Here is a 12,906-nt window from a genome sequence, read left to right as displayed (position 1 = left end):
GCTACAATATATTTTTTCATAACATAATTTATGCCAAAACTGATTTCAAAGTCAAGGGTCTACTTACTGATTGACAAGGATCCAGTCAAGAGGCACTTGCACATCCTTCTTGGCTTGTATCAAATATTCTTGACCAGCAACTGTAATATAGTAGAACAAAGGCACTCCCAAAGTTTCTGCAATGGATGGTCGCAACTCATCCAGCTCATTTTCCAGTGCCTTGATTTCTGTCTTGGTCCTCAAAACATTTGGGAACTCTGAATAATCATTTAAAATTGATGTTTTGTCACCAATCCTGTGCATAAAAGTGGAAATGGTTAGTCAAAATGAAAGAGGCAGGTATTATTATTGTTTTACGGAAAAAACAAATAAATATTTGTATCAACACTATGCAACTGTACATGAACATATACACATTAAAAACAACAAATTTATTAAGGAAATTTACTTACAGAATAACACAGATAATAAAAAAAGTTTCATGGTGTTTATCTTCAAATTCAGAGTCAGTAAATAGTACAAGTAATAACAGTTAATTGTTGACTAAGATACAGTTTAACAGCTGAAAAAATATATATTTGTAAATTCTTCTACATTTTTCTTCGCCTGCTACCCTCAGGACTGAATGTATTATAGGTAACACAAAGACTGGTTGAACAATACATGACAATACTGACTAGAGGCTTGATGTCCCTGCTGGCAAGTAATCGGAATGTAACTCAGTCATGTCAATCCCAAGTTGAAAAATTCAGAGTACTCAAACCTAGGCAATGGGCATAGTTCTGTTTGCCTACCTTGCCAAATTCTTGGCCCCTGGAAGGCTTGTATACTGCAGGTGGGGTTACAGGAGATCTGCAAGCCCAAATTACAGGGGGGTCAGTATTCCGGGTATGGTGAAATAATGTTTGGAGTAGTATACTGAGGAACTCAGAAAATGGCTTCAGCCCACTGTGTACGACAAGTGACTTTTGCAGACACTCTGTGCTATGCAAAATCTGTCTCAATAAATTATATGGATCTTAGAAACCAAACTGATTTTACTATATTTCGTTTAGGAGCAATAAGTGCAGAATTTTGGGATTCAAAGACAGATAGACAGATAGATAGATAGATAGATAGAGAGAGAGAGAGAGAGAGAGAGAGAGAGAGAGAGAGAGGTTTAGTGGCACTCAAAGTCAAGGTTACCAGTGCAATTCAGAGACAGATTAGTGAAAATTAAGTGAAATTAAGGGGGATGTAATAAGATTATCAGAAGTGCAGCAACAGAAGAAAGGTCAAAGTGAATAAAGATTTGAAGATATGTTTCACTGCAGATAATAGAGTAGGGAAGAAAGCAGAATTATACTATACGGAAGAAAATTAAAAACAATTTTCAAGTAATTATATAATCTCAGAGAGAATAGCTGGACTTGTTAAAAGAGAGAGAGAGAGAGAGAGAGAGAGAGAGAGAGAGAGAGAGAGAGAGAGAGAGACTTCAGAGAAACAACCCAGGTCTATAAGCCAACATGCTCACATTCAGATGATGATGTAGAAGACTGCTACAAAAAGTTACAGAAGATGATAAATGACAGAAAATCTTACTAGTAAGACCTGACCTCACCAGGTGACGGAGATAAAAGATCTGATGTATTTCTTAAACTTTAAAGAAATTATATCTTTTATTATGAGAAGGTAAGTTGCTACTCACCTTATAGCAGAAATGCTGAGTTGCAGATAGGCACAACAAAAAGACTCTCACAATTATAGCTTTCGGCCGTTTAAGGCCTTCATCAACAATAGACACACACATACACGTACGCGCGCCCAACCCCCCCCCCCCTCCCCCCCCCCCCCCCCCCCCCACACACACACACACAAATGCAACTCACACACATGACTGCAGTCTCAGGCACAGGCAGCAGCACCAGTGCATGATGGTGGGAGTGGCAATTGGGTGGGAGTAAGGAGGAGGCTGGAACGGGAAGGGGGAGGGACAGTATGGTCGGGAGGCAGACAGCAAAGTGCTGCATGTTAGACTGAGGGTGGGGGAGAGGAGAGGAGGAAAAAGGGGGGACCGGGGGGGGGGGGGGGGTAGTGGACAAGAAGAGAAATAAAAAGATTTGGTGTGGTGGTGGAATGACGGCTGTGTAGTGCTGGAATGGGAACATGGAAGGGGCTGGATGCATGAGGACAGTGACCAACAAAGGTTGATGCCAGGAGGGTTACAGGAATGTAGCATGTATTGCATCCTGTAACCCTATTGTTAACAAAGGCCTTAAACAGCCGAAAGCTATGATTGTGAGAGTATTTTTGTTGTGCCTATCTGCAATTCAGCATCTCCGCTATATGGTGGATTGCAACTTTCCTTCTCATAATATTGTTACATTCCATCCTGGATTTTCCATCGTTTGATACATAATCTTTTAAATGTCTTATTGGCAATAACACACCACTTTACATCTGATTACTAAATGCAGTTGCTAAACAACCATCTTCAGATCACACATTCTACAGCTGTCTGTCTATGTACACTGTAGTCTAAAATGCCGTTATCTGATAGTGTACCTGATTGCCTTGATCCTTCGATTTCATGACATCATGTGAGAAAAGTGCAAGGTGGGTTTCACATGATTAGTGTTTTTGAAAGCCATGCTGGTTGTCATGGAGGAGGTCATTCGGTTTGAGATACCTCATTATGTTTGAGCTCAGAATATTTTCTAAGATTTTACAACAAATGGATGGCACTTCTGCTGCCCTTTTTGCAGATGGGTGTGACAAGTGCATTCTTCAAACTACTGGACATAGTTTTTTGTTTAAGATACCTACATCTACATCTACATCTACATCTATACTCCGCGAGCCACCTTACGGTGTGTGGCGGAGGGTACTTATTGTACCACTATCTGATCCCCCCTTCCCTGTTCCATTCACAAATTGTGCGTGGGAAGAACGACTGCTTGTAAGTCTCCGTATTTGCTCTAATTTCTCGGATCTTTTCGTTGTGATCATTACGCGAGATATATGTGGGCGGTAGTAATATGTTGCCCATCTCTTCCCGGAATGTGCTCTCTCGTAATTTCGATAATAAACCTCTCCGTATTGCGTAACGCCTTTCTTGAAGTGTCCGCCACTGGAGCTTGTTCAGCATCTCCGTAACGCTCTCGCGCTGACTAAATGTCCCCATGACGAATCGCGCTGCTTTTCGCTGGATCATGTCTATCTCTTCTATTAATCCAACCTGGTAAGGGTCCCATACTGATGAGCAATACTCAAGAATCGGACGAACAAGCGTTTTGTAAGCTACTTCTTTCGTCGATGAGTCACATTTTCTTAGAATTCTTCCTATGAATCTCAACCTGGCGCCTGCTTTTCCCACTATTTGTTTTATGTGATCATTCCACTTCAGATCGCTCCGGATAGTAACTCCTAAGTATTTTACGGTCGTTACCGCTTCCAATGATTTACCACCTATGGCATAATCGTACTGGAATGGATTTCTGCCCCTATGTATGCGCATTATATTACATTTATCTACGTTTAGGGAAAGCTGCCAGCTGTCGCACCATGCATTAATCCTCTGCAGGTCCTCCTGGAGTATGTACGAGTCTTCTGATGTTGCTACTTTCTTGTAGACAACCGTGTCATCTGCAAATAGCCTCACGGAGCTACCGATGTTGTCAACTAAGTCATTTATGTATATTGTAAACAATAAAGGTCCTATCACGCTTCCCTGCGGTACTCCCGAAATTACCTCTACATCTGCAGATTTTGAACCGCTAAGAATGACATGTTGTGTTCTTTCTTCTAGGAAATCCTGAATCCAATCACAAACCTGGTCCGATATTCCGTAAGCTCGTATTTTTTTCACTAAACGTAAGTGCGGAACCGTATCAAATGCCTTCCTGAAGTACAGGAATACGGCATCAATCTGCTCGCCAGTGTCTACGGCACTGTGAATTTCTTGGGCAAATAGGGCGAGCTGAGTTTCACATGATCTCTGTTTGCGGAATCCATGTTGGTTATGATGAAGGAGATTTGTATTATCTAAGAACGTCATAATACGAGAACACAAAACATGTTCCATTATTCTACAACAGATTGACGTAAGCGAAATAGGCCTATAATTATTCGCATCTGATTTATGACCCTTCTTGAAAATGGGAACGACCTGCGCTTTCTTCCAGTCGCTAGGTACTTTACGTTCTTCCAGCGACCTACGATAAATTGCTGATAGAAAGGGGGCAAGTTCTTTAGCATAATCACTGTAGAATCTTAAGGGTATCTCGTCTGGTCCGGATGCTTTCCCGCTACTAAGTGATAGCAGTTGTTTTTCAATTCCGATATCGTTTATTTCAATATTTTCCATTTTGGCGCCCGTGCGACGGCTGAAGTCAGGGACCGTGTTACGATTTTCCGCAGTGAAACAGTTTCGGAACACTGAATTCAGTATTTCTGCCTTTCTTCGGTCGTCCTCTGTTTCGGTGCCATCGTGGTCAACGAGTGACTGAATAGGGGATTTAGATCCGCTTACCGATTTTACATATGACCAAAACTTTTTAGGGTTCTTGTTTAGATTGTTTGCCAATGTTTTATGTTCGAATTCGTTGAATGCTTCTCTCATTGCTCTCTTTACGCTCTTTTTCGCTTCGTTCAGCTTTTCCTTATCAGCTATGATTCGACTACTCTTAAACCTATGATGAAGCTTTCTTTGTTTCCGTAGTACCTTTCGTACATGATTGTTATACCACGGTGGATCTTTCCCCTCGCTTTGGACCTTAGTCGGTACGAACTTATCTAAGGCGTACTGGACGATGTTTCTGAATTTTTTCCATTTTTGTTCCACATCTTCTTCCTCAGAAATGAACGTTTGATGGTGGTCACTCAGATATTCTGCGATTTGTGCCCTATCACTCTTGTTAAGCAAATATATTTTCCTTCCTTTCTTCGCATTTCTTATTACACTTGTAGTCATTGATGCAACCACTGACTTATGATCACTGATACCCTCTTCTACATTCACGGAGTCGAAAAGTTCCGGTCTATTTGTTGCTATGAGGTCTAAAACGTTAGCTTCACGAGTTGGTTCTCTAACTATCTGCTCGAAGTAATTCTCGGACAAGGCAGTCAGGATAATGTCACAAGAGTCTCTGTCCCTCGCTCCAGTTCTGATTGTGTGACTATCCCATTCTATACCTGGTAGATTGAAGTCTCCCCCTATTACAATAGTATGATCACGAAACTCCTTCACGACATTCTGCAGGTTCTCTCTGAGGCGCTCAACTACTACGGTTGCTGATGCAGGTGGTCTATAGAAGCATCCGACTATCATATCTGACCCACCTTTGATACTTAACTTAACCCAGATTATTTCACATTCGCATTCGCTAATAACTTCACTGGATATTATTGAATTCTTTACTGCTATAAATACTCCTCCACCATTGGCGTTTATCCTATCCCTGCGGTATATATTCCATTCTGTGTCTAGGATTTCGTTACTGTTCACTTCCGGTTTTAACCAACTTTCCGTTCCTAATACTATATGCGCACTATTTCCTTCAATAAGAGATACTAATTCAGGAACCTTGCCCTGGATACTCCTGCAGTTTACCAATATTACGTTAACTTTTCCTGTTTTTGGTCTCTGAGGACGGACGTTCTTTATCAACGATGATAATGTCCTCCCTGGTAAGCCGTCAGGTATTTTATCGTTTCGCCCAAGGGGGGGTCCCTCTAACCTAAAAAACCCCCGTGTGCACGCCACACGTACTCTGCTACCCTAGTAGCTGCTTCCGGTGTGTAGTGCACGCCTGACCTGTCTAGGGGGGCCCTACAGTTCTCCACCCAATAACGGAGGTCGATGAATTTGCAACCATTATAGTCGCAGAGTCGTCTGAGCCTCTGGTTTAGACCCTCCACACGGCTCCAAACCAGAGGACCGCGATCGACTCTGGGCACTATGCTGCAGATATTAAGCTCAGCTTGCACTCCGCGTGCGATGCTGGTTGTCTTCACCAAATCAGCCAGCCGCCGGAAGGAACCAAGGATGGCCTCAGAACCCAAGCGGCAGGCGTCATTCGTTCCGACATGTGCTACTATCTGCAGCCGGTCACACCCAGTGCGTTCAATAGCTGCCGGAAGGGCCTCCTCCACATTACGGACGAGACCCCCCGGCAAGCACACCGAGTGCACACTGGCATTCTTCCCCGACCTACCCGCTATTTTCCTGAGGGGCTCCATAACCCGCCTAACGTTGGAGCTCCCTATAACTAATAGGCCCGCCCTCTGTGACTGTCGGGACCTTGCCGGAGAATCGGCCACTGGCCCAACAGGCGAGGCATCCTGTGGTGGCTCGGAAACGATGTCATCACCACTAGGAAGCACCCCGTACCTGTTGGAAAGGGGTAAGGCAGCTGCCACGCGGCCAGATCCCACCTTCGCCTTTCGGCCAGGCACGCGCGAGCCCACCACTGTCCGCCATTCACCCTGGAGTGATGGCTGACCGGTAAGATGCTCACTGCCGGAAGACGCAGCGACATCAGGGGTTCCATGTGATTCCAAGGCCACCGAAGTAGGCATAGGTCTCACCTCAGTTGCCCCAACGCCACTACGAGCCGACGCCTGCGCCTCGAGCTCAATGAGCCTAACAGACAAAGCCTCCACCTGCCCCCGAAGAGTGGCCAATTCTCCTTGCGTCCGCTCACAACAACCACAGTCCCTACACATGACTATGTTTACCCTACTCTATACGGTGACAAATTCCCAAGATAATCTTCTGATGAGCTACTCTGATAATCAAGAAACACTCACTGAAATACAAGACGCGAAAACTACGCTAGGTTTTCCCAGAAAAACTATTTAAAAGCTAAGCACAGCAAATAAGTACAAAAACGCTTTATACAAACAGTACTCGCTGCTGCTGGTGCTCTCGCTCTGGCTGTCACAAGACAACTGCTGATTCAAGTGACTAGTGGCTAACGGCCGCGAAACAAACAAAAGACGGTTTTAGGGCGCTTTCTGTTCTAAACGATCAAGAAAACACTAAGAAATCTAACACGAAAACTACGTAAAGTTTTATCAAGAACTGTTAGTTATTACGCAGAGCAGATAAACACAAATAGAATCCCTTCCTTAGTGGAAGGTCGTAAACAAAATGCAAAATAAACGCTTTATACAAACAGTACTCGCTGCTGCTGGTGCTCTCGCTCTGGCTGTCACAAGACAACTGCCTACAGTAAGTTATAGTTAAAAAGAGGGCAAATTTAGCATATTTGGGGCCTGGCTCCCCTGCTTTGTTCAATTTTATTAATTTCAACTGCTTCTCAATGCCAATGATAGTACTGTATACATCAATCACTTTCACAGGGTGCAAGAATTAAATTGGGGCCATAATCCTGGATTTTCCTTTGTAAAGGATCATTTGATAACAGAGTTCAGCATTTCTGCTTTTGCTGTACTACTTTCAGTTTAAGTTAGCGTTTCATTCATGAGTGTCTGGACACTAACTTTTGTTCCACTATCGGTCTTTACATAATAACAGAATTTCTTTGGGTTTAGTGAGAGATCTTTTGATAATATTCTGGTATGGCAGTTGTTGATAGCTTCACACATAGTCCTCTTGACAGCCAAATACATTTCATTAAGCACCTCCCCATCTGTATCCCTACACTTTTTTTGCACCTATTATGCAGTAGTTTCTGTTTCTTTAGAAGATTCTTTACAGTAACTGTATATCATGGAATGGAACACCCAGTCACGAACTGTTCTACTGGATAATCTCTATAAAGTATATGGTTAAGTATTCTGCTAAATGTGAGCCACAGTTTTTCTGTATGCACCTCTCCAGAACTGAATGTTTTGAGCTGTTTATTGAGATATGACACTACTACCTCTTTCTCTACTTTGCTGACTATATAAATCCTTCTACTTGTCTTACTTGCACTTTATATTTTAGCAATAATTGTTGCTGCAAATGCCTCATAGTCTCTGATACCAGTTTCAGTATCGCCATCTCTGAATAACTACTGCAACCTACATCCATTTGAACCTGCTTATTATATTCATTTCTTGGCGCTCTGCACCAATAATACTGAAGATTCCTTTATATATCAGAATATGCCCTATCAACTGATCCCTTCCTTCAGTCAAGTTGTGCTGCAAAATTCTTTTATCCTCAATACTACTCAGTAGCTCCTCATTTGTTATGCAGTATGTGGTGTCATCTGAAGAATAAAGTCCCATGTCAAAGTTGGTACCTCACAAAAGAATCATAAGAAAGGGCAATCACTGTCTGATGTAGCAACAAATGAGAGCCATCAGAGCAAATACGCCCTCAAGAGAGTCCATGTGCCACCACAAGCTGAAAGAGTACTTATGTCAGAATGCAGTGCCATTCATTCAACTCTCTAATCATTGCCTACAATGACAGCGTCATCGTACTTCAGATCCAGTAATGTGAGTTGTATTAGAAGTCAGAACTTTATCAAGGTTTATAGTCAACTATCATTCTGTACTGCACCAAGTGATTAGGTAGTGTTCACCTTAATAAAGTGATCTAATATTTTGTGTGTGTTGTATTATCTGGTCAATCTGATTCAAAAGTAAATCTAGGCTTGCTAGGTCCCACTATAGTGCAGAAGCAAATTTCTCAAGTGTTTTTTCATCTGACACTACAAAGGTGATAAGGATGCCTGCACATTTATTCCAGTGAGTTGTCTTCCATCCCAAACCACTTAGTGTTCTGACAATCTCGGCTGCCTAAATCACATTTGTATATGTTCCTACTATAAAGTGTTCTTGTGGATTAACAAAATGTGTCAAATGCATGCATTTGCACTGCTATTCTAAATTTGCTGGATCCAGATCTGTAAACAGTTTTGTCACTTGTAGAGTTTCAAAGTACTGTGGACACAACTGTTGTTGATTGTGAGGCTCTGTCTATTTCTCTTTTCCACAATGCTCAAGGCACTCAGTCTAAAGTTCATGCTAATGTAAAAAAGAACAAAAACAAGGCTTACATTAACAGTAAATGTAAAGGTAAAACCTTTCAGTCATATGCCACATGAAGCATACTTCACAAATAAGGTGAGGAAGTCTTGGCCTCAGTGTTTTTCAAATCACAATAGAAAAGTTTGTCCTTTCAGTTATGTTGAACAAGGTCACATCCAGACATCTGTTTACAAAACAGCCAGGGCAGGTGCTGGTCATGAGTGCAACTACAGTGTAGCTTTCAGGAAGTGAATGTCATGTTGGCACATACATTACAGCTAGTACCAATACGGCTTGCATTTCTGTATCACCTAGCTTTCTAATGTCATCACAGACAGAAGAAAAAACCTTTTGCCCTATTAAGAGTGGATCACAAAACATTTAAATTTCAGTTAGGCACAGATACATCTGTTTCCCGCAACAATAAAGACATCTATGAAATGATTGGTAGACCACAGCTACAGAAGCCTAATTCTGTTTTGTCTCTATATAAAGGATGTGTAATACTAGTAATTGGCATGTGCAGTCTGCCAGTAACTTTTTGAGACCTTACAAAGTGTGTTTCATTTCATGTGCTATGTTCTAGGAACAGTGCAAACATTTTTGGTTTAGACTTGTTCGGTTTGTTTAACCTGTGAATTTAAGACAGTGTGTTACAAATCACTGTTACAGTGCCTTATACTAATGTTTATAACTTGTGTAATAAGTATAATGAACTTTCTGAACCAGTTTCAGGAAGGGCTACAGATTATGAGGTGCACATTACTGTTCAAGACAATGTTCAAACACAATTTTAATGTGCTCAGCTGGTCACCACATAATACAAGAGCAAGTTTCTCAGAGAATGCATTGATGGAAAGACAATGAAATGATACAACCTCTTTCTGCAAGTCATTGGGCATCCCCCTTGGCCATTCTCAAAAACCCATCAGGAGGTTTATGTTTACACGCTGATTTCAAAGCAACAGTAAACCCACCACAGATTGTTGCAGACTCATTTTCTCTCTCAACACCTGAGGACTGGGACAGGCACATTCTTCATTCTTTTCCAAGATTGATTTAAGTGAGGCATACTCACAGTTACCACTGGACAAGTAGTCCAAGCAATATTTTCTGATCAATCTCAGCTGTGTTTGTTCAAATTTCAAAGACTACTGTCCAGAAATGCTTCAGCTCCTTCCAAGCATGTCCCGTCATGGACAGCACAAAAATTGCAATGTTGGATTCTGTTGTCTAATTATCTATATAAGTTACTGTACAGGCCCAGCACACGAGGCTCACTGAACAACACTTGAATGCTGACTTCTTGGTGTGTGTTGTGTTTCCCATGACACCCACCACTAATGCTAGGTCTTCCTGAGGTCCTTGTCTTGGATAATAGATGACAATTCACATCAGCTGATTTTCAACAGTTTTGTGCTGCCAATGTCTTACATTATGTAGCTACTACTCTCTTTCGCTCTCAGTCTAATGAATAAGCTGAACAGTTTATCATAACATTCAAAATCACATGGAGAATCTCCATTCCTCTCACACATGGGAGCAAGTCTTAAAGACTTTTCTTTCCCCCCTACTGCTCCTTGGCAAGTGATGGGAAGCTGGTGGCAGAATTATTACGCAGTCATTGTCACTGTACCCTGTTACATTTTCTGAGGCCACCATGGAAACAGTTCATTCAGCCTACACAAACAAAGTGCAGCCACACGATGAAGTTTTCTTTAAAGTTTTTAACAAAACACAGTGTTCGGAGCATGTCATCACGCAAGTCTTGGGGCATACCTCTTACATCATTCAAGGTTCCTCTAGGCTGCATCAGTGTCACCAGAATGAGCTTTAGCACTCTTTTCTTAATGATTTTGTGACAAATGTTTGCCCTTAGACTCAGCACACTGCTTGTGTCCATAACAGCAGTCATCTCCACTTCTCCACCCATGGTGGTCGGCACCATTCAGAGTAGTGCTAGTGGAGATCAACAGCATGCCGTTGCTGTCACCATCAATGCTCCTGCAACCTAAGCCAATTTCCATGTGGGTGCTGATCCCAGACAGCCATCACAACAATCCTGGAATTTTGCTTGCAGTCAACCCAACCACAGCATCACTAGATGCAGGCATGCTCCCTGTTTTTGGTTTTTTGGTTGGTGTTCCCAGTCATTCACAAGGTGAATAAAGGGGTGCAGACAGAGAGTTGCCATCAGTCATCATTACAATCCTCGTCTACTCATCCACATCCACATTCAGCCCCCCCCCCCCCCCCTCACCCTCCTGCCATTGTCATGTGACACAGCACTACTAAGGATGGCAGTATGGCAGTTATCACTGAATTAACTGGTTTTCAGTTATATTGGAACTATTTCACACAAACTTAACCTGACTGTTAATATTAATCAAAATGACAAGTTCCTGAAATAAACCATTTTCATTTTTTATTGCTACCATTTCCTGTAATAAACACAGAAATCAGACAAAGATTGAAAAATTTTGGTCCTATCAGTTTCAAGACACACAAATCAAAATATTACGTTAAATAGGCAAATAAAAGGAAACTTAGTCCGACCACCATTCACTGCTTTTCTTGAAAAGTGGTAAGTGGCTGAATACTACAAAAAAATCTACTCACTCCTACTGATTCTAATTTTTTAAAACTTTGCTCACAAATCATGTTGTAATTGGAGATCCTACCACTATTTGGATAGTACGGATAGTCAGTGCTAAAGGGTGAAAACTAAGACTGAGGAACTCCGTATTTCATGTCAATTTGTCTGTCTTTGAGGGTTACAAGCAGATAAAGGCATATTATGTAGACATAGGCAGCAGATCAGTTACTTCTGTTTTTATTGTATACTAAGATGAACTGTTCTTATATTTTTAATTTATTACTGTTACCATAATTTCCTTCCTCTTTTATTATTTCATAGAAATGGAAGACAAATCTTTAATCTTCTAAAGCAAATGAAGCATTGTACTTCACTATCACTTGGTAAAAATATTTCCAAATTAGGGTTGTTGTCAATCTGCAATAGGATGAGAGTACGGTGACACAGCACACCAGAGACATTATTCTCTCAACGAAGCTGTACCAATTCTTATGCCATGTGTTTGTTGCTCGCTTCTGTTGGCGTGTTGGCATTGTTACTAACATAGCACTGATTGCTTTTCTCATTTTCCACAATAACACAATCTTTGTAACCAACGCAAATTTCATGAATAAAAAGACTCTTATTTTTTACAAAAAGGTTTATGTAAAGACAAAAAAAATTTTCACTGCTGCTGTGGGTAACTGATATTTTTGTTTTTTATTCAGTTATTAGTAAGAAATAAAAAACATCCATTACAACCAAGACCACAGAAATACCAATTACTCAGAATTTTTAACTGGTCAGTTTTCCTCCCCCTAAGCATCAGCTTCACAGCCATACGGATCTTGTCATACTCTATGGTTGATCCAAAGTTCTGTAATGGTGCGGGGAGGCTTCAACGTTCACAGCCATATGGATCTTGTCATACACTATGGTCATCTTACCACCAGGCAGTACATCAAAAAGATCCTGTTGGACCATGTAGTGACTGCTGCATACAGTGTTGGCCCAGAATTCCTTATAATGTCAGGGCCCATGTGGTGGGTGTCAGCATGGATGTCTTGCAAAGTCTGGACACTGAGGTAACAGGATGGCCAGCAGTGAGTCCTGACCTAAATCCCCAACATGCATATGTGGGACATGCTTGACAGACAAGTTTGTGGTCATCCTGTTCCACCACAGACTCCCAAGAACTATCATGGGCTCTTTTTGAAGAATGGGAATGGATGCCACAGGATGGCCTCCATATTTTTACACAGAGCAAGCCATGTAGGTGTCAGCTAGTGATAAATGCTCACTGAGGGTATACATGTTATTGAAGCTCTATAATTCAAATGAATAGCACCCAGCATGACTGGATG

General features: G+C 41.6%; 1 protein-coding gene across 2 annotated transcripts in view; it reads right to left on the bottom strand.

Moving 5' to 3' along the window:
* Positions 1-12,906, bottom strand: part of LOC124607449 (DNA mismatch repair protein Msh3-like) — a 365,016-nt gene that overhangs the window by 155,736 nt on the left and 196,374 nt on the right. For both annotated transcript variants that reach the window (XR_006978833.1, XM_047139784.1), the window contains exon 12: positions 68-295. Coding sequence is in view for 1 of the 2 variants with exons in the window: in XM_047139784.1 (XP_046995740.1) it covers positions 68-295 (228 nt within the window). In the remaining variant the exon portion in view is untranslated. The remainder of the gene's footprint in view (positions 1-67; positions 296-12,906) is intronic.

This window comes from Schistocerca americana, chromosome 3 (genome assembly GCF_021461395.2).
Source record: "Schistocerca americana isolate TAMUIC-IGC-003095 chromosome 3, iqSchAmer2.1, whole genome shotgun sequence".
In the NCBI taxonomy this organism is placed as follows: domain Eukaryota; kingdom Metazoa; phylum Arthropoda; class Insecta; order Orthoptera; family Acrididae; genus Schistocerca; species Schistocerca americana.
The sequence above is the reverse complement of the archived record's forward strand: the minus strand, read 5'-3'. Positions and strand labels throughout refer to the sequence as shown.